Source organism: Penicillium arizonense, assembly GCF_001773325.1.
Source record: "Penicillium arizonense strain CBS 141311 chromosome Unknown PENARI_contig040, whole genome shotgun sequence".
NCBI classification, from domain to species: domain Eukaryota; kingdom Fungi; phylum Ascomycota; class Eurotiomycetes; order Eurotiales; family Aspergillaceae; genus Penicillium; species Penicillium arizonense.
Genome location: NW_019173317.1, coordinates 58,079 through 78,488, shown reverse-complemented (window position 1 = coordinate 78,488; position 20,410 = coordinate 58,079). Strand labels below are relative to the sequence as shown.

At 48.0% G+C, this 20,410-nt stretch overlaps 8 protein-coding genes across 8 annotated transcripts; 5 read left to right on the top strand and 3 right to left on the bottom strand.

The window, feature by feature from the left end:
- Window positions 1-346: 346 nt before the first annotated feature.
- On the bottom strand, window positions 347-1,521 carry PENARI_c040G05319 (uncharacterized protein; the record flags this gene model as incomplete). Its single annotated transcript, XM_022637073.1, has 5 exons — window positions 347-609; window positions 669-746; window positions 775-838; window positions 900-1,225; window positions 1,449-1,521. 5 exons carry the CDS (start codon window positions 1,519-1,521, stop codon window positions 347-349), a joined length of 804 nt encoding a protein of 267 aa, XP_022483061.1.
- A 311-nt stretch (window positions 1,522-1,832) lies between these two features.
- Window positions 1,833-3,715, top strand: PENARI_c040G03181 (FAD-binding oxidoreductase; the record flags this gene model as incomplete). Its single annotated transcript, XM_022637067.1, has 2 exons — window positions 1,833-2,302; window positions 2,374-3,715. The coding sequence occupies 2 exons, from the start codon at window positions 1,833-1,835 to the stop codon at window positions 3,713-3,715; spliced, it is 1,812 nt and encodes a 603-aa protein (XP_022483068.1).
- An 832-nt stretch (window positions 3,716-4,547) lies between these two features.
- On the bottom strand, window positions 4,548-5,022 carry PENARI_c040G09683 (uncharacterized protein; the record flags this gene model as incomplete). Its single annotated transcript, XM_022637085.1, has 2 exons — window positions 4,548-4,954; window positions 5,004-5,022. The coding sequence occupies 2 exons, from the start codon at window positions 5,020-5,022 to the stop codon at window positions 4,548-4,550; spliced, it is 426 nt and encodes a 141-aa protein (XP_022483052.1).
- Window positions 5,023-5,491: 469 nt separating this feature from the next.
- On the top strand, window positions 5,492-6,231 carry PENARI_c040G08505 (uncharacterized protein; the record flags this gene model as incomplete). The annotated part of the gene is made up of 2 exons (XM_022637081.1): window positions 5,492-5,855; window positions 6,224-6,231. 2 exons carry the CDS (start codon window positions 5,492-5,494, stop codon window positions 6,229-6,231), a joined length of 372 nt encoding a protein of 123 aa, XP_022483072.1.
- A 7,819-nt stretch (window positions 6,232-14,050) lies between these two features.
- On the top strand, window positions 14,051-15,033 carry PENARI_c040G03219 (alpha/beta hydrolase; the record flags this gene model as incomplete). The annotated part of the gene is made up of 2 exons (XM_022637068.1): window positions 14,051-14,161; window positions 14,239-15,033. The coding sequence occupies 2 exons, from the start codon at window positions 14,051-14,053 to the stop codon at window positions 15,031-15,033; spliced, it is 906 nt and encodes a 301-aa protein (XP_022483057.1).
- A 499-nt stretch (window positions 15,034-15,532) lies between these two features.
- Window positions 15,533-16,372, bottom strand: PENARI_c040G03077 (MBL fold metallo-hydrolase; the record flags this gene model as incomplete). The annotated part of the gene is made up of 1 exon (XM_022637066.1): window positions 15,533-16,372. One exon carries the CDS (start codon window positions 16,370-16,372, stop codon window positions 15,533-15,535), a length of 840 nt encoding a protein of 279 aa, XP_022483063.1.
- Window positions 16,373-16,825: 453 nt separating this feature from the next.
- PENARI_c040G12173 (uncharacterized protein) lies at window positions 16,826-17,356 on the top strand (the record flags this gene model as incomplete). The annotated part of the gene is made up of 1 exon (XM_022637092.1): window positions 16,826-17,356. The coding sequence occupies one exon, from the start codon at window positions 16,826-16,828 to the stop codon at window positions 17,354-17,356; it is 531 nt and encodes a 176-aa protein (XP_022483060.1).
- Window positions 17,357-18,827: 1,471 nt separating this feature from the next.
- PENARI_c040G00058 (uncharacterized protein) lies at window positions 18,828-19,946 on the top strand (the record flags this gene model as incomplete). The annotated part of the gene is made up of 1 exon (XM_022637058.1): window positions 18,828-19,946. The coding sequence occupies one exon, from the start codon at window positions 18,828-18,830 to the stop codon at window positions 19,944-19,946; it is 1,119 nt and encodes a 372-aa protein (XP_022483075.1).
- Between the last annotated feature and the right edge of the window lie 464 nt (window positions 19,947-20,410).

The following is a 20,410-nucleotide window of genomic DNA, read 5'->3' as shown; positions in this document are numbered from 1 at the left end:
TATTATATATTGTGTATTGTCATTAGACTTACTAGAAATACTATCAAAACGTCATCAACTTTATTAATTCAAGTTTAATAGAAAGATAACTGCCTAATGCCTACCTAATTTGAGATCACAGTACTAGACCCGCATAGCACCCAAAAGGGAAAGAATTGACGGAGATCGCAGGGTTGCGCCAAACAGGGTCCAGCACACTTTCCCTGTGTATAAAGTGTTCAGACCTTTACTCTTTTTGTCAAGGATAAGTTGATCTCCCATGAATCCATGATTTGCATGACCTCATGTTCATTCTTCGTAAACATCTAACGTATACGGAGTAATGTTAGAACATATTTGTGGTATGCTAACATGTAAATAGAACAAGAGATATCTCCGGAAACGGCACTTCGGTGGACAGTGGCACAGCAGGTGAGGTCGCCGTGTCGTGGTCGATGGTGCTGCTGCCGGCGCCCCCAATGGCCTCATATGGTGGAGGGGATTCGACATGGTTACCGGTGACAATGGAAATTGTATCGATCATCTTTATTTGGGTGCCGCCTCCAAGAAGTCGTAGCAATGACCAGTGCTTCACGAGTAATTGGGCTGGGCATTTGAAGAGGTGAGGGTCTTAAAAAATGGAGCCGAATAGCAATAGTGGCGACGATAAAAGGTCAAAATCAACTTACGCTTACCAGTTCTTGATCCAATGAAACTCTCCCGTTGAATTCGGATATCGGCAATATAGCGGAACCGTGGATGATAATCTGAAACAACCAAATTATTGAAACTTACTAATGCCACCCCTGGCGCTCATCAAATTTTCATTGGTCGTGTAGATAGAATACGTAACAGCTACCTGAACTGGTTAACTACCTTCTCAAAACCCTTGGAAGCCAAGTGGGAAGCCCCAGCAATACTCCACTGCCGGCGCCGCTGAGCCGCAAGCCAGTGCGCATGGTGGTGAAGATAGCCAATGCCTTTGCATTATTGATGACCTGCTGCGTTATCTTTTTAGAAATACGTGGTTTGCCTTTGGGTCGATTGATCTCCCCATTTTCGTCTCTAGCATCCTCGGACTCAGGAGCATAGAAGCCATATTTGCAGAAACTGCGAACGATGCGCGCCGCCTTATCGCTCTCCTTGTCGATAGATATTGGCCAGAAAATCTCGGCACCTAGTCTAGCAGTGAGACGATTAACAGGAGGGCCTAGCTTGTCCAGAGCTTCCCATGCCCTATCAAAGCCTATTTTCGAATAGCGTTTCGTGTCTTCCCAGTTATGAACAGTATTGTCCCACGGGAGAGAAGGATTCGACGAATGAAATAAAGTCACTAGGCAGCCTTCAATCACTCTAGATTATACTGATGAGCCGTATGCTCGAATTTGCAGCGTAAGGTGTGACCTTTCCGTTGAGATTGCTCAGATAATTGGTTTTTTGAGATTTGCGTATGGTCAGGCAATACGCACTATGATGGAGGGGTTGTAAAGATGAAACTTGAATAGTCGCAGTCAAGACAACAAAAACAAGGAATGGCAACATCATAACGACAGTTAGATACTCGGAACATGCCGAAATGGGGAACCCTAGAAATTGAAGAACGAGTACGACGACATTGCCGCTATGGGAAATAAGGGGGCCTCTGTGAGTGGGCCCAGAGCGAAGAATACCATAATAATTCGAGCGACCTGTGGATCTTGGCTTGCCATTTTGAGTTTTTTTTTGGCAGATCGGCCCCGTAAATTTCGTCAGCTATTCAATTCAATGACATAGTCTGTCCTCGCCTGTATATAAGGCTCGATTGGCATACCCCCGGGTCTCAATTTACCTGAAATAGTATCTCCTCATCCGAGATGTGGCCCGTGACTGTTGCCGTATTTTCTCTCGCCGTCACAGCATCCGCATCTGCTGTGTGCAAAGTGACTCCTCATGATGCAGAATGGCCTACTCAAGCAGAGTGGGCGTCTCTCAACAATTCTATCGACCATCAGCTTCTGAGCACCGCACCCGTTGCTTCTTCCTGCTGGAATGGGAATCCGTTTGGGTCGCCAGTTTCTTGCAGTACCGTCAATTCCGCCTGGGCAAACGCCTCGTGGCAGTCTCAATTCCCAGAGTCCATTGACTACCCAATCTTTGCAAACAATTCGTGCTTGCCACCTAATGCCTCAGGCTACGTCAAAGGGCGTGGTTGCTTGATTGGCGGCATGCCACAATACATAGTGAATGCCACTTCTGAAGAGCAAGTTGCGACAGCACTCAAGTGGGCGTCTACGCGTAATATCCGTGTTGTCGTTAAAGGAACTGGTCATGATCTGAACGGAAGGTAAATGAAACTCATTGTGTCGGTCGGTACCATGAGTCTTTGTCGCTAACATCTGCTGCGTGCCCATTTAGGTCAAGCGGCGCCTACGCCTTGTCTATCTGGACCTATAATCTGCGCAAGTTGGAACGCCACACATCATGGCGGGACCCTTCCACGGGCCGCTCTGAGGATGTATACATCGTTGGCAGTGGCCAACAATGGGGTAATGTCCTCAACATGGCCCTCGAGCAAGGCAGAGTTGTCACTACAGGCCAAGATCCTAGCGTCGGACTCGGCGGCTACATCCAGGGCGGCGGCCACGGTCCGATTTCCCGGACTTACGGTCTTGCATCTAGCCACGTCCTTCAAATGACAGTTGTGACGACTGAAGGCCAAGTTCTGGTTGTCAACAATGCCGAGAATCAGGATCTATTCTGGGCACTCCGTGGTGGCGGTCCAGGTCTGTATGGTGTGGTTACCGAGTATGTCATTAGACATCATCCGGCACCACGGAATGTGGTCATGGGCAATCTTCTCATTGCGCCTAAGGGCAGCAGCAATCACAGTGCAGAAATGTCCTGGGATGCAGCTGTGACGCATCTCTCATCCCTTCCAGATCTTATGGACGCCGGACTGGCAGGAGCCTGCATGGTGGCCGTTGGTGACATGGCTATGTCATTTGGGTCACTCGATCAGTTCACATCGGGTGTGGTGATTAAGCAGGTCTTCTGGTCATTCAACTCCACTCCTGCTGCGATGAAGACGCTGGTAAATCCAGTTATAGCCAATATCACCCAGGCAGCTGGGGGCAATAGCAGTATTTCAGTCTCGTTTACTGCATCTAATACCGGAAACTATTCCTCTTTCTATAGTGCCATTTCTGGCAGTGAAGTGGCCGGTGGAGAGAGTGTGGTATCTAGCCGTCTTCTCGGACGGCATGAGCTTATTGAAACACCTCTTCAGAAGCAGAAAGAATACCTCAAGACTGCGATGCGCTCGCAGAACGAAACAGCCGGAACCTATGCAACAGTCGGGCTTCAGGGCGGACCAGGTGTGCGAAACACAGCCGAGGAGCAATGGGGCGCATTGCTTCCCGCTTGGCGCTCCGCATATCTCCATTTCATATCCAATGGCGCTACTGTGGACTCGAAGGCCGCAAGTTCACCAAAATTGGCCCTGCAAAAAGCAGCCCATTGGAACGAGGCCAAGGAGCGGATGTGGAGAGAGTGGTCGCCCAATTCAGGTGCCTATATGAACGAAGCCAATCCGTACACCAGCAACTTCAAGCAGGATTTCTACGGCTCGAACTACGAGCGTCTCGTGCAGATCAAGGCCAAATATGACCCCAGCTATAGTCTTTTTGTTCTCTCTGGTGTGGGAAGCGATCAGTGGCATTATGATTTGGATACCGGACGACTTTGCAAAGGTAACTGACGTGATTCACTATCTAGCGAGCTTGCAGGGGCGAAACAAACTGTACAAATCACAATACATTGAACCCCTTTTTTCGTATAGCTTCTCCAAGACACCCGCATGTGCGAACCAGATCACGAATAATCGCGGCCTGTTCCAAGCTGACTCTGCGACGTGGATGGCAGTAACGAATCAATGCATGATGCAGGTAATAGCGGATAACGCGGTAAAAGATTCCGCATACACTCAGTACGTTGGTGTAATTGTGATTGCCTTTTCCACCTAGTCTAGATAGTTGCCATACAGAGCGACAATGGTCGTAGTAAAGACGAACTTCAGAGTCCGGAGGGCGGCACGAAACACAAGCCCGTGGAGCCAATCTTGTTCCAGTACTAGTCAAACACAGAAGTGAATGTTCATGATAGGATCAAAGGGATGAAGACGGAAGATAGAAACACCATTCCGGTTTGGGATATGATACTCCTTTGAACCTTTTTTAGTCCCCGCTCTTCATACATTGCTGGATCCCGCCTTACCGCTTCTGGTAATTTCCACGTATCTCTCCTTTAAGCCCAGCATATAAAATAACGAAACAAGTACAAGGCAAGACTTTCACCATTGTCGGTGGATTCGTATGAGTCTCTTCAGGCCTAAATGTGGCACTCAGTCTCCACGGTTGACATCAGAACCTTCTCTGTTGCATGGGTTTATTTCATAGACGCAAAGTTCAATGATGAGATTGTCTGAATAATGTCCATATTTACCAACTCCCCGCACAATTAGTATGGTCCTAAGGGGTGCTGATATATGGTTAGTGGATTCAAAATTTGGATGTGGTTGCCAGGAACAAAATTCACATCTCGACTACGGACCTAGGTCCTGCTTTGGTCCCCAATGCTAAATCTATGGCTACATATGTGGAGGTAGTAGTGGCTCCTTTAAGACCCTTGGAGCAATGGAAAAATCGATCCATGACCGCCTCCTCATTTGGCAGGTTAGGAAAGCTACCATCAATAAGATTTTCCAAAAAGTCCGGTGTAGCCACAACCTCCGTGTCGCCATCAGAATGATATTCCCATGGCACGTGGTGGCCGCAATCGTTGTCAAAATTAATTATGATGGGATTAGAAGCCGAGCCCAGAGGACCAGCGTCATCGCTGACCACTATAGGATTGGCCTCTGTGCCTAGTTTGGGAAAATCAATAATTTCCCGCATGACAAATGTAGGCAAGTTCCAGGTAACCGCTGAAGAAGACACTTCTGAGCGGGGAATTAGCAAAATGAAAAATCCCTGAGAATGGTCTCATACCGATGCCTTCCGATGCCATATTTGTGACCTCTGGGAGATTTTTCCGCTGATGAGAGCCGAAAAGAATGACCGAGTCACTGTGGGATTTTGTAGGGCAGTGCTGAGAAATAGTGTGAATTGAATGATGAGTGTCTTGCAACGGCTCAGGCAGTGGGCGAGATTCATGACTTTATATATTTTGCTCAAACAATATACGCTGTGAAGTTCTGAGTCAGCTCAAACTGATTCGCTCAAATGAAATCAAATGCAGAATTTGCGGCACGACAATATTCAATCGAGACGTGCGTGCCAATCATTTCAAATCCACTGTCCAACACAAGGCGTATTTGAGGTAAGAGGAGCCACCATCTGAAAGGTCCTTCGTTCTATATATGCTTAATACTAATACTCTCTATAGTCAAAGCGACAGCTTGAGACGTTCATCTACTATGAGACTAGCTTCCTTTCCTTCTCATCAGATGACTGGATACGGCTTTCCCATATCCACAATGTTCTCTCGAAATTCAACGAGTTTAATGTTCGTCTCAGAGAAAAGGCCACACATCAGTCTCGTTTTGCCAATATACTATGAGCTCCACGATTTACTACATGATTTGGCTGAGAGCAAGGAAGATTTTGCAGATCTTACTGAGGATATTGGAAGTGCTGTTGGTGGGAGTATCAATAAATATATCAAGTACTATACTTTCATGGATGCCTCTGATCTATACTATACTGCACTGGCCTTGGATCCTCGTGTGAAAGGAGCTCTCCTCCTTAATGAGTTGGATGAAGAGAACGCTGGGAGGAACATTCTTCGAACTCTCCGTGATGACCTTCACCACAAGTACTTTGGGACCACTGAACCACTGGGTATGACAGAGCCATGTGAGCCTAGTCATAAGAAGCAAAAAGTGGGTAGCCGGATGTTACAAAGACTACAACCTCAAGATAGCCCTAGGTTTTGTGATATTGATCGGTATTTTGATAGTGCTTGGGCTGAAGTGAGTGATATGGAGGATCAAAACTGGATGTGTGATTGGTGGAAGGTGTATAAGAAGGAATACCCTCGGATGGCTGCTGCTGCCAGGGATTACCTAGCAATTCCAATCTCTGAAGTCTCGGTTGAGAGACTATTCAATACAGGACGGGATGTGCTTGGGGTACGACGATTCTCTATAAAGGGAGAGACACTGAGGATCACAATGCTGTTAGATGATATGTATAAGTAGTTAACATAGAGGTGTAAATTCATATAGCCGTTCCTTGCTGAAATCCTACCCGAAGAGAGAGAGAGAGAGACAGAGATATGTATGCATAAACAGTGTAGAGCTTCCTATCCTTCTCCTATCCACCTTCAGAGTGTCATGTAGACCTGGTTTAAAAGGAAAGAAGAGGGCGCGCGGCGGATAAACCACTCCGCTGGGACGGATTTATTAGTTGAGGGTGTGCATAGTTGGTTGAAATATGAGAGGAAGAAGGTAGAGGGGATCGATATCATTATGGTTAGAAAATCTGCCGATAATTATCATATCGGCGAATATTCGCGAATATCTATCGGCAGACTTGAAAGTGTGCCGATACGATATGCGATAATTATCAGCAAGGTTTATGAGTTGCCGATACGGTAACCGATATTGCTGATTCTTGCGAATATCGTATCTTCAACAGCCCTAGTTATCTTTGTACGCATCGACTAGGAAGCTATTCGGCTTAAAAAATGCTGTTTATTAAACGACCTATGTGGTCTCGATTGTGCGGCGTTGAATAGCAGGTATTGCCACTTGATTTACCGCCTTCCCAATGAGGCTATGAAGCAAAAGTTCGCGAACCTCGAATCGAATTCGAATCGAACTTGAAATCGAATTCGTACGAATCGCTATTCTCAATTTTTATCCGAATCGAATCGAAATTTTGCCTGATTCGATTCGATTGGACTCGTGCGGAGCGGTAGCATCAGCAACAGTAGCAATTTGATTTATGCCCCACGGCTCCAGGATTATAATAGACATCGACCACCTGCTGGATTTGCCTTTGTTTTTTGATTACTCACGGTCCCGAGACTCTTTTGGCCGAAGACCTCGGTGAGTTCCTTTGATGCCCAAGGCACAATATATGACGTCAAGGTGGGGCGGGGAGGGGATTGCCCAGTTGCCATCCTGGGACCCAATGGGACGCCAAGCGTTTTAAAATAGTATGTATAACACGCGATCCCGCACAAGTTATTAGCGAATCATACTAATTCATCGATCCTATTTGGGAAATCTTGACTGAAGGGGTCCAATTTGACGAGGTCTAGCCCTAGCCCCGGGCTGTGCTGAGGTCTACGCGTGGCTGGCTGACTTCTTCCGCCTGTCAGCCGAGTTGGCCTCGGTCCAACCTGAATACTAATCACTGCCTCAAACCGCCAGCTTTTGGCCTTCGCCATTCGGCTTGGCATGCATCGAATTTAGCGGGCAAAAGCTCACTTGTCGTCTCAGAGCTCCGAACATGGTAGGGTTTACTGATCATCAACCCCCAGAAAATGCCGAACTACGCGTGCGCACCTGGAGATAGAGCTGCTCTTGATGAAAGTGACAGCCTCCCGCGGCTCACTATTTGCAGATATCAGTCCCTGCAGACTGCAGAGACAGATCCACCCGTCGTGTTCGGCGCCTATGAAAGATGACTGACTGGGGTAAGCTGCTATTAAACCTTCGTATTTTCCCTCTTTGTTATTTGGTTTACGCTCAAGCTTTTCTAGTCATTGAAGTTGGTGAACTAAGACTCCCCTGTTGCAAACATGCCTACCCATTCTGCCTCTACCCCAATTTCCGTACCAGATGTAGATCTATGGAGCTTCTTTTTTGAACGAAAGGTTCTTGATTACCCGGAAGACCACGGTAAGGATACATACAAACTGGTCTCAGTTCCAACATTTCCAATCTGCCAATTCGCTGACTGCATTACAGCAATATTCGTGGACTTATCCAATGCCAAGAGACACACCTTCCAAAGCCTCCGCCAGACATCAATAGAAACCGGCCGCGGCCTCCTCACAAAATGGAACTGGCAAAAAGGCGACATAATGGCGATCTTCTCCCCCAACAGCGCCGATATCGGCGCCATAGTGGCCGCCACTCTCTGGGCAGGCGGCGTCGTCTGTCCCCTCAATAACCTCTACACAGTCGGCGAGCTCTCGTCCTTGCTCAGATCTTCCGGCGCCAAAGCTCTCACCACCCACGTGAGCTGTCTCGACGCAGCCTGCGAGGCGGCGCTCATTGTAGGGTTACCGTTGAATCGGATCATTCTTGTTGGGGAGCCGGATGTGAAGGGGAAGGTGAAGCATTTTGATGAATTGAAGGAGGAGAGGGAGGTTGTGAAGAAAGCGAGAGTAGATTCCAAGGAGGATTTGGCGTTTCTGGTTTATTCGTCTGGGACCACGGGCCTACCGAAGGGGGTTATGCTCAGCCATGAGAATATCGTGGCGAATATTCTGCAGAGCTTGGATGCTGAGAGGGATGCGATGAATTGGAGGGACGATTCTATGATTTCGTTTTTGCCTATGTTTCATATCTATGGTGAGTTTTCAGACCATACTATATCTTGTGCTTCTTGTGCAACTTGCTAACTTGAGTGTTCTAGGTATCGCAGCTCTGATATTCATCCCAATTTACAAAGGGGTGACGATGCATATAATGCAGCGCTTCGACTTGGAACATTTTTTATACTCGATCCAAACCTACCAAGTCACAATTGCATATGTCGTCCCTCCAATAGTGCTTCTCCTCGCAAAGCACCCCCTCATCGATACGTTCGACTTGAGTTCGCTGCGAGTTCTGCATTCCGCAGCAGCACCACTCACGCATGACTTGATCGAGATGATATACTCTCGACTAAAAATACCCATCAAACAAAGTTACGGCATGTCAGAAGCCGCACCCGCAATATCAACACAGGTGAGCCCAACCTTCCCTACGCCCTTTCTCAAATGACAAGGTTAAGCGATCAATGCTAATTAGCTTTCAGAGAACGGCAGACTGGAACAATCCCATCGGCTCAGTTGGCAAACTCGTCCCATCTATGTCCCTCAAGATCGTCTCCAACGGCAGCGAAGTCCCCGTCGGGCAAGAAGGCGAGATCTGTCTCCGCGGCCCCAACATCTTTAAAGGCTACTACCAGAATCCCCCCGCAACAGCGGAAGCGCTCACCGATGGCTGGTTCCGCAGCGGGGACATCGGATACGTGGATGCCTCGGGGAACTTATTCCTCACCGACCGCTTCAAAGAGCTCATCAAATACAACGGGTTTCAAGTTGCGCCAGCACAGTTGGAGGGGTTGTTGCTAGGCCATCCCGCGGTAGACGATGTCGCTGTTATTGGCGTGTATAACAGACAGAGGGCGACGGAGTTGCCGCGGGCGTATGTAGTTCCCAGTAAGGGGTACGAGGCGGGGGAGAAACTGGAGAAGGAGATTAGGGCGTGGTTGGAGGGTAGGGTGGCTCCGCATAAGAGGTTGAGAGGGGGCGTGAGGTTTGTGGAGACTATTCCGAAGAGTACCGCTGGGAAAGTTCTGCGACGGATCTTGGTGGAGCAAGCGAAGTTGGAAGAGGAGGGGGGAAATGTGCCGTCGAAGTTGTGAATCTAACGAGACACTGCAACATACACTGGTCTATTGCATAGAATATTACAAATATTTACAATGCATTTCGTAGTTAGTCTGGCGAATTTGTCTCTCACTGGTAGTTCTGCAGTATGCAAAAAAACAGTTCTCACTCTACGAAATCTTACACGTGCAGGAGGATACCTATCCCAAGTACAACTTCTCAATTTGAACTATTTACCACAAACCTTCATGTCACGAAATCTCACTCCATCAACGTACCATCTCCCCTACCCTATGCCCTAAGGCTCCGGCTCGGGCATCCTCCCAGTAATGCAGAGCAATGAGAGTGTAAGTATAGTTCATTCAACTATGGATAATCCAGCTAATTAATGCACAATGTGCGAATGTCTCGCTTATGAAAATGAATCCATGAGGGCTTCTTCTTTATAGAAAACTGTACCTTGGATATTAAACTGGGTCCTGGAGATGATGTGCTGAACAATATGAGGCCCATGCCCGAATTGGAAAATGTAAGCCTTGTCTCAGTTCATGGATCGTAACACCTTTTAGACTCGGAGAACAAGTTCCAGGATTTTTAACCACACCTTCTTCTGGTTACGATCACGCCTGGTTGGTCCACTAGAGTGTTGCTGCAGCCCAGCCTCACTTGGAATGTGCGAGGAATTCCAGATGGGAGTAACATCTTGCCATCCAAGACAAGGCTAAAAAGACTACAGAATAAAAATACCTATGGACCTTCAGGAGACGGGGAAAGCTATCCACAGCGATAATTACAATTCGGTGGACGACGGTCGATTACTTGTCGCAGCACTTCCTGGTAGGAAGTCCGGGGATAAAGGCGCTTAGGGCCGATTTGGTTTGAGACAGCCTTGGAGGCCATGTATATAAAAGAAGTGGATCAATTCGTTGTTTCTTCGATGAACCGAGGTTGATTGCTGTTGCCTTCCCACGCTGGATGATAGCGGTTGAAAACTACGGACAGTATAAGACTGGTGGTCCTGCTCTCATTTTGAAGAGTGGTTTAGACTTTGCCTTGAATAGCTGAGAGTACCATCTCTGTCCATTCATCTTCGGGCGTGTGTATCGGCACGAGCGGAATATACACTAGAAAGATAAGGACCTAGAAGTCGGGTGTCCAAATTATAACTGCTACCATGTCCGGATGGTCGCATCTCACTTGTCGGTGTGAGGATGTCAACAGCCTCCAGTTGACATAAATCAGGCTCCAAAATCGGACCGAGTTGTTCTGGAAGGTCGGTCGGTATAGTCGCAATGCACTGTGGTTGGCATGTCTTCGGTACGGTGGTTGATGGTTCCTGGATGAGGAGCACGTCCATATCCAGGCTCTGGTGGTCGTTGATGAGGCTTCCATGCCGGCCCTCGACTTCATCATGTTCAAGAGTAGGATTCGGAGGTTGTTCTATAGCATGGTGAGGCGAGCACACTGGCAGGCGTCGGGCACAGTATTCACCACTGCACTTCAGGCAGCATGCTCTGATGCCAGGTGGGCATCTTGCTCGTTCATGTTGACCGCCGCAAGAGCTCGCACTCTTGTTTCGCATTACCTAGTGAGGTCTCGCTCCGCCAGGCCGCCCTTGTCTTGCAGAAAGTCCTCCCATACGCCCCATCCAGCAGTGTATATTGATCGCTCTCCACTAACCAAGCTTGGCCCCCAATGTATGAACAGGATCGACGGTTTGCCCGTGGCAAAGCCTTAACAAGGTCCGTCGGTGGCCACCAGCCAATTACCAACCCGTTCTAGATAACCCGTATATCTCCCAGGAGGATGCCCGCGTCTCGGTGGTGCCCATGGCTGAGCCTTCACGAGGTCTGCAGTGCAGGATGTCTTCAAGACTTAACGAGTTCGAGTCTTAACGAGTCCTCTAGGCCTTGAACGAGGTCTATCCAAAGTCAGCTTAACTGCCTGTGTCATCAGTGCACTACCGCCTCGCCGCATCTCGCACGATGCGATCCCAGACCGTATGCAAGCTCAGGGGTGTCCTGTCTTCTTTTTAGGGCGACACCACTTTCACTGGTATTGCAAGCCATCCAGGGGGTAGTGGGCCATTAACAGCACATAAGAGAACGGCTACAGTATCTAGGGAGCAACGTAAAGTAAAGGTCACTATCACAGAAAATGAACGAGTTTCTCTTCCTCAGATCCGATCGAATTATCTCGAGCTTTCGTCGGATCCAAACGATCATCAAGCCTTGTGACACCTGGATTCAACTCTCGTCAAACCCGTGACAATTGGATCCAAGCTTTCGTCGGATACGTAGCAAACTGGAGGGATATTTGCGCGTTTCTGCACAATCGTGCACTCTGACACTGTAGGTCCACATGTTATCGCAAGTAGGAAACCCTTTGAAGTAAGATCCTTAACAAATGTAGGAGTTTTCTTTTCATTAATGCGAGCTCCCAGTTAAGGAGAATCTTCGGGGTCGAAATCCGACTATCCCACAGAAAACAGTTAGCATCCGCGATTTAGGTTTTTGCGGGTCTTCACTGACAGTTTTCACTAGATCTTGTTGACTTGGGTGAAGTGAAGAAAAGCGACTGCCAGTTGTTGAGAGCCGCGTCACAGTGTTCCAATGTGGTCGGTGCATAGTCATCGCTTCCAATAGTGTTGCGAAATGTGCCAATGTTTGTGAATTTCACTAAAGCAACCCAATCCCATGTTTCATTACCAAGAATGCTTGAGGTGGGTGAGCCTTGATATACAATTTTAAAGTCCCCAGACTCGGTTGCGAGCCTGCTGATTTCTTTAATGAATCTCTCAAACCAGGCTTCTTGGCCACTGCAGGGTGGGTGTGAACTCCATTCTGAATATTTCGCTTGCTCGTTCCATTGAAAAAGACTGAACATAAAGACAGGGTGATCTTCGGGAAAGTCGGTCGGTATATTGTTGACAAGGTTTCTGATTGTGACCATCTTGGTCTTATAAGGAAAACATCAAGGTTTATGTGGGGAAAAAAAAGGATCAGTTTGGGGTTCTGTACTGCCTGGGTCGCACCTTTATAGCTTCCACGACGTGACAATAAGCAGTTTAGTATTGACCAACCTCACTCAATTGAAGAATAATAGCCAGTTTCAGGTGTTGAGTCTAGAGCATTCTAGACCGTACTAGATGCCGTTCGGCACGGGATTGGCGGGATTTTTGCAGGAAGGCCAGATCTGCAACAGACGCGTCGCGCAGAACGTGGCCGAGGGTGAAGGTGTTGTACCTTTGATACTTTGTAAATTTCGGCATTTTACAATACTCTTGGTCGATAGTGGGAGTTTCAGGCGCGGACTTTTGCAGGATGAGGATTTGAAGCTCCCTGGGTTTTGGCAGTTACTCAGCCGACGCTGAATTCGTCTCAACCCGTATTCGACAGGCTGGACGACATAGAATTATTCCCCAATATCGCGCATGGTTGCCTGATTTCCGAGAATTCAGCGTGTGACCCCTGGGCATTAGAGTGGAACCTGGTTTAGCGACCTCTCCTGTGAAGATTTTCCATGCTCTGCCTCGCTTGGTATTCCTTGTCCTTGGCTTGAAGTTCCAGATGGACGTTGCAGGTTTTTGATACAGTGGGCCTCGTTTCGCCGATACAAAGTCGTCCCAGCAAAAAAAAAAAAAAAGAAATTCGCCTATCCATAGTTGACTGTTTTCTACGCATTATTAAGCCAACTATCTAAGGTGCCCTGTGCTCTTGATATGAAGATCTCACCCTCTGGGTCTCGCTCTTTCCTTTCCGCTTAAGAGATATTAACCCTGTTCCCCTCATTGTTGCTGGTATATATATGTAAGTGAAGAACGAAAGGAAACAAAAAAAGAAATAAAAAAAAAACCCTTTATTTGAGCTCAAGTTGAACTTCTCCCTGGTCAGGTAATTTCTGCTTATAACACATGTTAACACATCTGTATTGAATCTATTTTACGATTTCGATATGGGATTTGTATTATTACAAAGAAAGGGTATTCAGTCAATATATGGATGAAAAAAGAAGCTTTTTTGTATCGCTTACTGCGAGAATTGGTAGTCCATTAATTCTTTCTATCGCTCCGTGACGCGTAACTTATATTGAGCGACTAGAGAGCCAAATTTGTAGAAGGTTACTGCAGCGTCCATATTCCTCACAATATTTCCAACTTGATTCTGGGGAAAGGCTAGTTTGTGAATTGAATATGATTGAATGTAAACAATCAAAATGAAGAAGGCAAACGCGATCGTTGTTCGGCAAAACAAAAAGCTTGGTTTGGGTCTCGGCTGATGATGTGAGCAGCCTCGGTCGGCTAAAGTAACGTAATCAGTCGCTCAAGAGGTTCGATGATTTTTGGATTATTTATCCATCATAAAACCGAGGCTTGCAGGAGAACAGGAAGACAATATTATAGTATGGCCTCTGTCAATTTATTCGTCCTTCTCCAAGGTCTTCCATTCGACTTACACCTGGAACAATCAATATCTCTGCAACAATGGTCCTCGCCCGTGAAACCATTGAATTCAAAGCTTGTGATGGCACTGTGCTCCGGGGATGGTTCTATCCCCAAGTTGAGAAATCGGCATGTGTGATTATGACCCACGGAGTGCGTACTTTATGAGATGTTGAGATAATGAATTTTCCGAAAAAATTGGCTAATTCTCATCCGTTTACTACAAATAGCTGGGTGGTGTCCGCCACTATTGGCTCCCGAATTTCGCGGATCGATTCCAGCAAGCGGGGTACAATGTACTCCTCTATGATAATCGGAACTGGGGTGACAGTGATGGACTACCGCGACAAGAATCAAACCCCACCCTTCAACAAGCCGACTACTACGATGCGTTCAATTTTGCAACTTCATTCCCTAGTGTGGATGATACTCGCATAGTGTATTGGGGCACGAGTTTCTCCGGAGGGAATGTTCTATACGCTGCCGCTGTGGACAGACGGATCAAGGCTGCTATCGTACAGTGCCCTGCAGTTTCTGGAGAGACGCGATCCTTGGCCTTCAATGACCGCATCCCGGGCATTCTAAAAGAACGTGCTCGTATCACTGCAGGATCAGAACCAGAAAGGGTTCCGCTTATCGCTGAAAACCTGAAAGTAGCGCAGTCAGGGACTACTACTGCCATGTTTCCCGGAGTTCATGCTTACGAGCAGGTGCGCGGTTCGTATGATTGCGGTGGTCGTTGGGAGAATTCGGTTACGGTACAGACACAGCTCAATATGCTTGCGTTTGAAGGACAGGGTATGGTGCATCGTATCTCGCCGACTCCGCTGTTGATGGTTGTGCCTGGGAATGATATCCTTGTCACCACGGCATCTCAGATGGCCACCTACGAAAAGGCAAGAGAGCCAAAGCAGCTTTTGTATATTGATGGCGCAGGTCATTTTGATATCTATACCGGGGATTGGTTTGAACAGAACATTAAAGGACAGATTGAGTTTCTAGGGAAATGGCTTGGCTCTTCATGAGACGCGACAGGCGCAACCAATTTGAATTGAGTTCGAAGGTTTCCTGCGCAGAAGAAAATGTGATTTAACCTGACATTCCTTTTGTTGCATATAGTGTTTTCTCGCTCTAAAAAATACATTTAGAGAACCCACACCATCAATACCAGAGTACCGTCCTCTATGACTTGTCTTAGTGCATTTTAAAGTTGCGACACAAATATTAATGATTGAGGCTTGGGATTACTTTTGAGAGCTCGAGATGCACAAATTCCGAGTCTAGACCATAGTGAGAAGGCTGCGAAGCTCGATCTCTGCCACTCAGCAGTATACCTACGGACATACCTGTTAGTAACAGCGAAGCGCATTGTTCGTACAAATTTCTTTAAAAAAAGACTTCCTCAAAAAAAATTGTCTTTCATAATTTCAAGAAATATGCTCTTGGTACCTAAGCTAATACCGAATCATGGTGTACTAAACCAAGCCCCTAGTTACTCAGTCAACGTTGAGACCATACATAGAATCATTTTTTCACGAGCGTTGCACCTCCCCATAGCGAGCCGATATTCAATCGAGTGGGATGCAATTCCATCATCTGGGAGTATAATTCCTCCGGAGTGGATGTTTGCCCGTCCAGTCGCGCGAAGTCATCCAAATATTCCTTGGTCGCTTGGACGGCATCGGGGGAGAATCCCTTAGATGGGTCACTGTGACCGCCAACGACGATTCTCGGTTTAAGGGTCGCAATCTTATCGAGCGCTGCCACCCATCTCGATCTGGCCTCTTGGGATTTCGACTCGCCAAGGTATGGGTGGGTATTGTTGTAGACTGCGTCGCCCGCAACAACCAAGCCGATTTCAGGCACCCAGAGAGCGGTTGTATCATCTGTATCTGTATGGCCCAGTCTGACTACTTCCAATCGCTCGTTTTCCAATATGAAGTGATCTTGCTCCAGAGGGATGGCCATCACGAGCGTTTCCGGGATCTGACCAGGGAAAAGATCTCTCCAAAAGGCGTCCATCCCTTCGGGAGATATGGCTTCAGCCATACGAGAGACAGTCTCCGGCGTAGCCACGACTTTTGCCTCTGGAAATTTCTCGAGGAGGGAACCGGTACCATAAAAATGATCAGCATGGGCATGAGAGACATAGATCGTCGTGAGGTTTTTCCCAGTGGCTACTACCCAGTCTGCCAACTCTTTGGCAGCAGCCATGGTTAACTGCGTATCAACCAGCACCGCATCCTTTCGGCCGAATATCAATGTTGAAGTGGTCGGCACCCACTTGAGATGGTCGTGACCGGCTGGGGTGGACCGATTCACGCCAGAACGTCTGCTGGTGAATACTTTGTAGTCGAGACCCATATTGTAGAGAATTGGAGTTTCATCAACTTTCATTGATGAAGAGGAATTTGACACATATAAATTAAAATTTTGTTCTTAGGCCTATATATAAATGCTGGGTATAGTTCAATGGAACTGTCACCCAGAAGTCGGTGAACTGAGGTGGCGAGGGATTACTGATCATTGACCTCGGGAACCCGAGAGTCGCTATCTTGACCCACAGTATTCTATAGTTTGTGTGGACGTCGGAAATTGAATCTCGGCTTTGTAGTACATTCCATGGATTACGAAGATGTGAACGACTTTCGCCTCGGCAATATTTTAATCAAGAAATCGCAGAACAGACCCTTCGGCTCCCGGTAATGGCGTCAGCGTAACTAACTATAAGATGCTTGCGAATATCAAGACATTAATCCAGACCAAACAAGAGCGTTCTATTCCGTGTCTCCTTTCGTTGGCTTTTGTTCTCCAATCATGCCTGAGTTGGTAAGCTGTGTTTCCGCTCCTACCTGGGATACCTCTGGACCAGAGACTCCAGCTCAACAATTTTTTAAAAAATATGTTGATACAGTTGATTCCTATGGCTTCAACCACGGATCTGGCTTGCGATTCTATTCCAAATACGTCATTTTCCACAACCAGAACAACGCCCAGTACAACGGTGGAGACGAGATGTGGGCGTGGATGAAGCGTCTTTTCGGACAATTTGAAAGACTGCGACACGACTTCCACAGCCTGTGGGAAGTCAAAAATGATGATGGTACAACCACCATCATGACCCAGTGGACCCGCAATATCTGGCTTCCTGGAAACAACACCGAAGAGCCGACTGTCAGCGTCCCACTCAGCTGGATCTCTATTATCGGCCCTGCTGACGTCGCCGATGCTGTGGATGGATTGAATTTCAGGGAGGTCTGGCTTTACTGGGATACAGCTCTGCTCGCGAAGTATCTCCCCAAAGAGGCTGTTGTTTTCCAAACGCAGAATGTTCTACGCAAGGCATAAACAACGACTAGTGAGTAGATCGGGTGACTATAGCATCACAACTAATTAGCTAACGCACTGCGAAGGCACAAAGTACCCTTCTAAATGCGAGGCTCGGATTATGGGATCATCAGCCCTATTTGGTGGGATGAAAGAAGTGGTTCTCTGGTAGGACATGTGAGGAGGTAGAGTGAGAAGGCAGCTCAGTGATCTACGTGTACAGCAGTAACTAGGTGCTTTCTCAGACTTTGAATGTATATATTGGAAATACGCAGGCAACGGCGATAACCTTTTCCAGGACAGCAATACAGTAAGTTTCAAGTCTGAAATAATTAACATACTAATTGCCCCTGAAGATAGTATGTCATTCAAACAGACTTTCTTCTCACCGCAAATGATGAAAAGCCACCTCGGAATAGGGCCTTGCTTGATGGAGTTGCGAAAGCAGTTGAGGGTGTTCATTTTTCAACAAAAGAAAATGACCTGCATATTTTTATAGCCGAGTATTCAAAACAACGATTCACGTTGGGAAAGAATCACGATTGAACTGGTGCGAGGGCCTTTAACTCACTAGTTCATTCTGTTTAATTTCGCATAAATTGGGGTTGAATCCTACCATACAACTTCGACGTAAATTTAACAGACCGTAAACATGGCCTTCGAGGTATTGGGGGCTAATGATGGAGATTGTGGAACTGGCTCGCATGATTGGGATAGCACGAGTCGATGAGCAAACGGCCGAAAAGAAATTGATGATGGCCAAGAGAAGATCTAGCAGTGGGATACGTCGAGAGATGAGCATGGCACAAGGCGTACGACAGGGAAGACTCTTTGAAGTGGAAGCCGTGCCTGTAAATTGCAGTTAGTTACCTCTGAAATGTGGAGCCAAGATGCCGAGGTTGGAACAGATAGTGGCGACGGTGAATCTATGTTCCGTGTTCGGGTCCAGATCAGTTCAGGCCACCAGAAAAAGAAAGATGGGGCTGTGGACCGGTAAAGCGGGCAGAAGGAACTCGTCGCAACAAATCACGAAAACTGGGTGGACGCGGACATACAATAGCCAAGGTTTGATGTGGTCACGGACCTAACTACAATACTAACTGGCAAGGATGTTTCCTGCGTATGACAAGTAGTCACGAGGCCGCGCGGGAGAGCAACATGTGAGGGTCGCATATGCTACGACCCCAATCTTCATTAGAGCGATGACTTTATTGCCGTTTCCGGCCTAGCCTCCCTAAGCTATGTATATAGGGCCCCTTCGGAGTTTTTAGACGCCGTGATCTCGATGACACATGCTCTTTCCTTGGCCTAGTTACTTATTAGTCCACAGGGTTAGTTAGGATAGGCTTATTACGTTAGCGTATCTTAAGCGGCGGCCGATATATCTCAGCCCCAAACTAGACTAGGACTACTCCGTCTGCTTTCCTCACTTCTAGGTATCACATTTCGAACGTTACAGTACACAGAATTAGGCTTTTGCTAAACCGGGACGATGGAGTATGCCGGGACTCAGCTCTCTTGGCCCCAGAGCGAAGCGAGACAGGCCGTCGACGATCGTGACGCGGAAGCCGAGGCTGAGGCCAACAAGCAGCGCAGGAAAGTCCAGAACCGGAAGAATCAAAGAGCACACCGTAAGTATGCCGCTTGCTACTATAACCCGTTCTCAGAAACCCCTACAGGACTACGGCTCAAGGGCAGAGACTCGGGGAATATTCAGGAGTCGCGCCCATTCCGGGTCAGGCGCTGGCGCCTCGACGAGCCCGATCATATTCCCTCCCAAGAAATTTCGCTAGCATCAGAGCGCGCAACAACCACGTCCTTCTCCCTTCGACCGCCTCACACGTACACAGGCATATCACTCTCCACAGCCAAGCGTACAGTCGTCCTACGAGGATCACCATCCACTGCCCACATCCCGCCCCCCGTAAATCTGGACCCCCAGCCCTTTACTTTTCCCCTGTCCTCGGACCACCTCCTCCATCTCATTCAGTATAACGTCTTTCGCGCCTTAATCTCTAATATGCGTACCCTCAACACCCTACCCGCCGACTCGACTATCTGCACCATTGCCTCGCCCTGCCGTGACGACACGGCCCTCCACCCCCTCAAGCCCGACATCCCTCCCTCCCTCATCCCGACCGCCCTCCAGCAAACTCGCTACCACTCTACCTGGATTAACGTCATCCCCTTTCCCCGCGTCCGCGACAACCTTATCAGATACGAAGGCCGCTTCGACCCCTGGGAGCTGATGCAGGACCTCGTCGGTGAACTATTGAACTCGACGCCAGCCCCGCGACGACGAGACGCGCCCGTTTCTGCCAACATTCCCGAGACTCAACGGCCCCTGACCCTTTCATCCGGAAGTGATCCGGATGAAGTGACCGCTGGGCGTAAGGGGCTCATTGTCTGGGGCGAGCCGCACGAGATGAAGAGTTGGGAGGCCACGCCCGGTTTTCTCGCGAAATGGGCATGGGTTGCCGAGGGCTGCGATGAGTTGGTGGAAATAAGCAACCACTGGAGGATGAAAAGGGGAGAGGAGCCTATGCGACTCTCCATGTCGAGGGGCTATCCGCCACCACCGCTCTCGCACGTAGCGTCAAGTGGGGGATAGATGCGTCAGCACTGGCACAGTCGACATTCACATATGTTTTCTGCGGTTCGCCAATCTAATATCGATCTTGTACAGAGCATGGTAGGCATGACGCAAAAGATGCTGTCCTAAAACTATAAAGAATTATGGTTCAAACGCGGAGGGAACGTGGAGATGTTGGAGGAACAATGGCCAATGGTGTTACGGGTCAGGCGTAGACGATCATTATCGACTCGACTGCAGCCTACATGCTCACGTTTGCTATTTAAGCTGTGGTTCGCTAATGATTGATTGATTCCGACTTGGATATGGACCTCGAGTCGGGCAAACCGCCGGAGTGCGGAGGATGACCCATAGTCCCATTTGCCCAATACAATCTCAAGAGGCTGGTGAGCCAACAGAGCATTACCCGAAAGCTTGGGAGACTGGCAAGAGCTTGAGGTCTTTCCTATGGCAATGATAGGGGTTTCGCAAGCCCTGGAAGA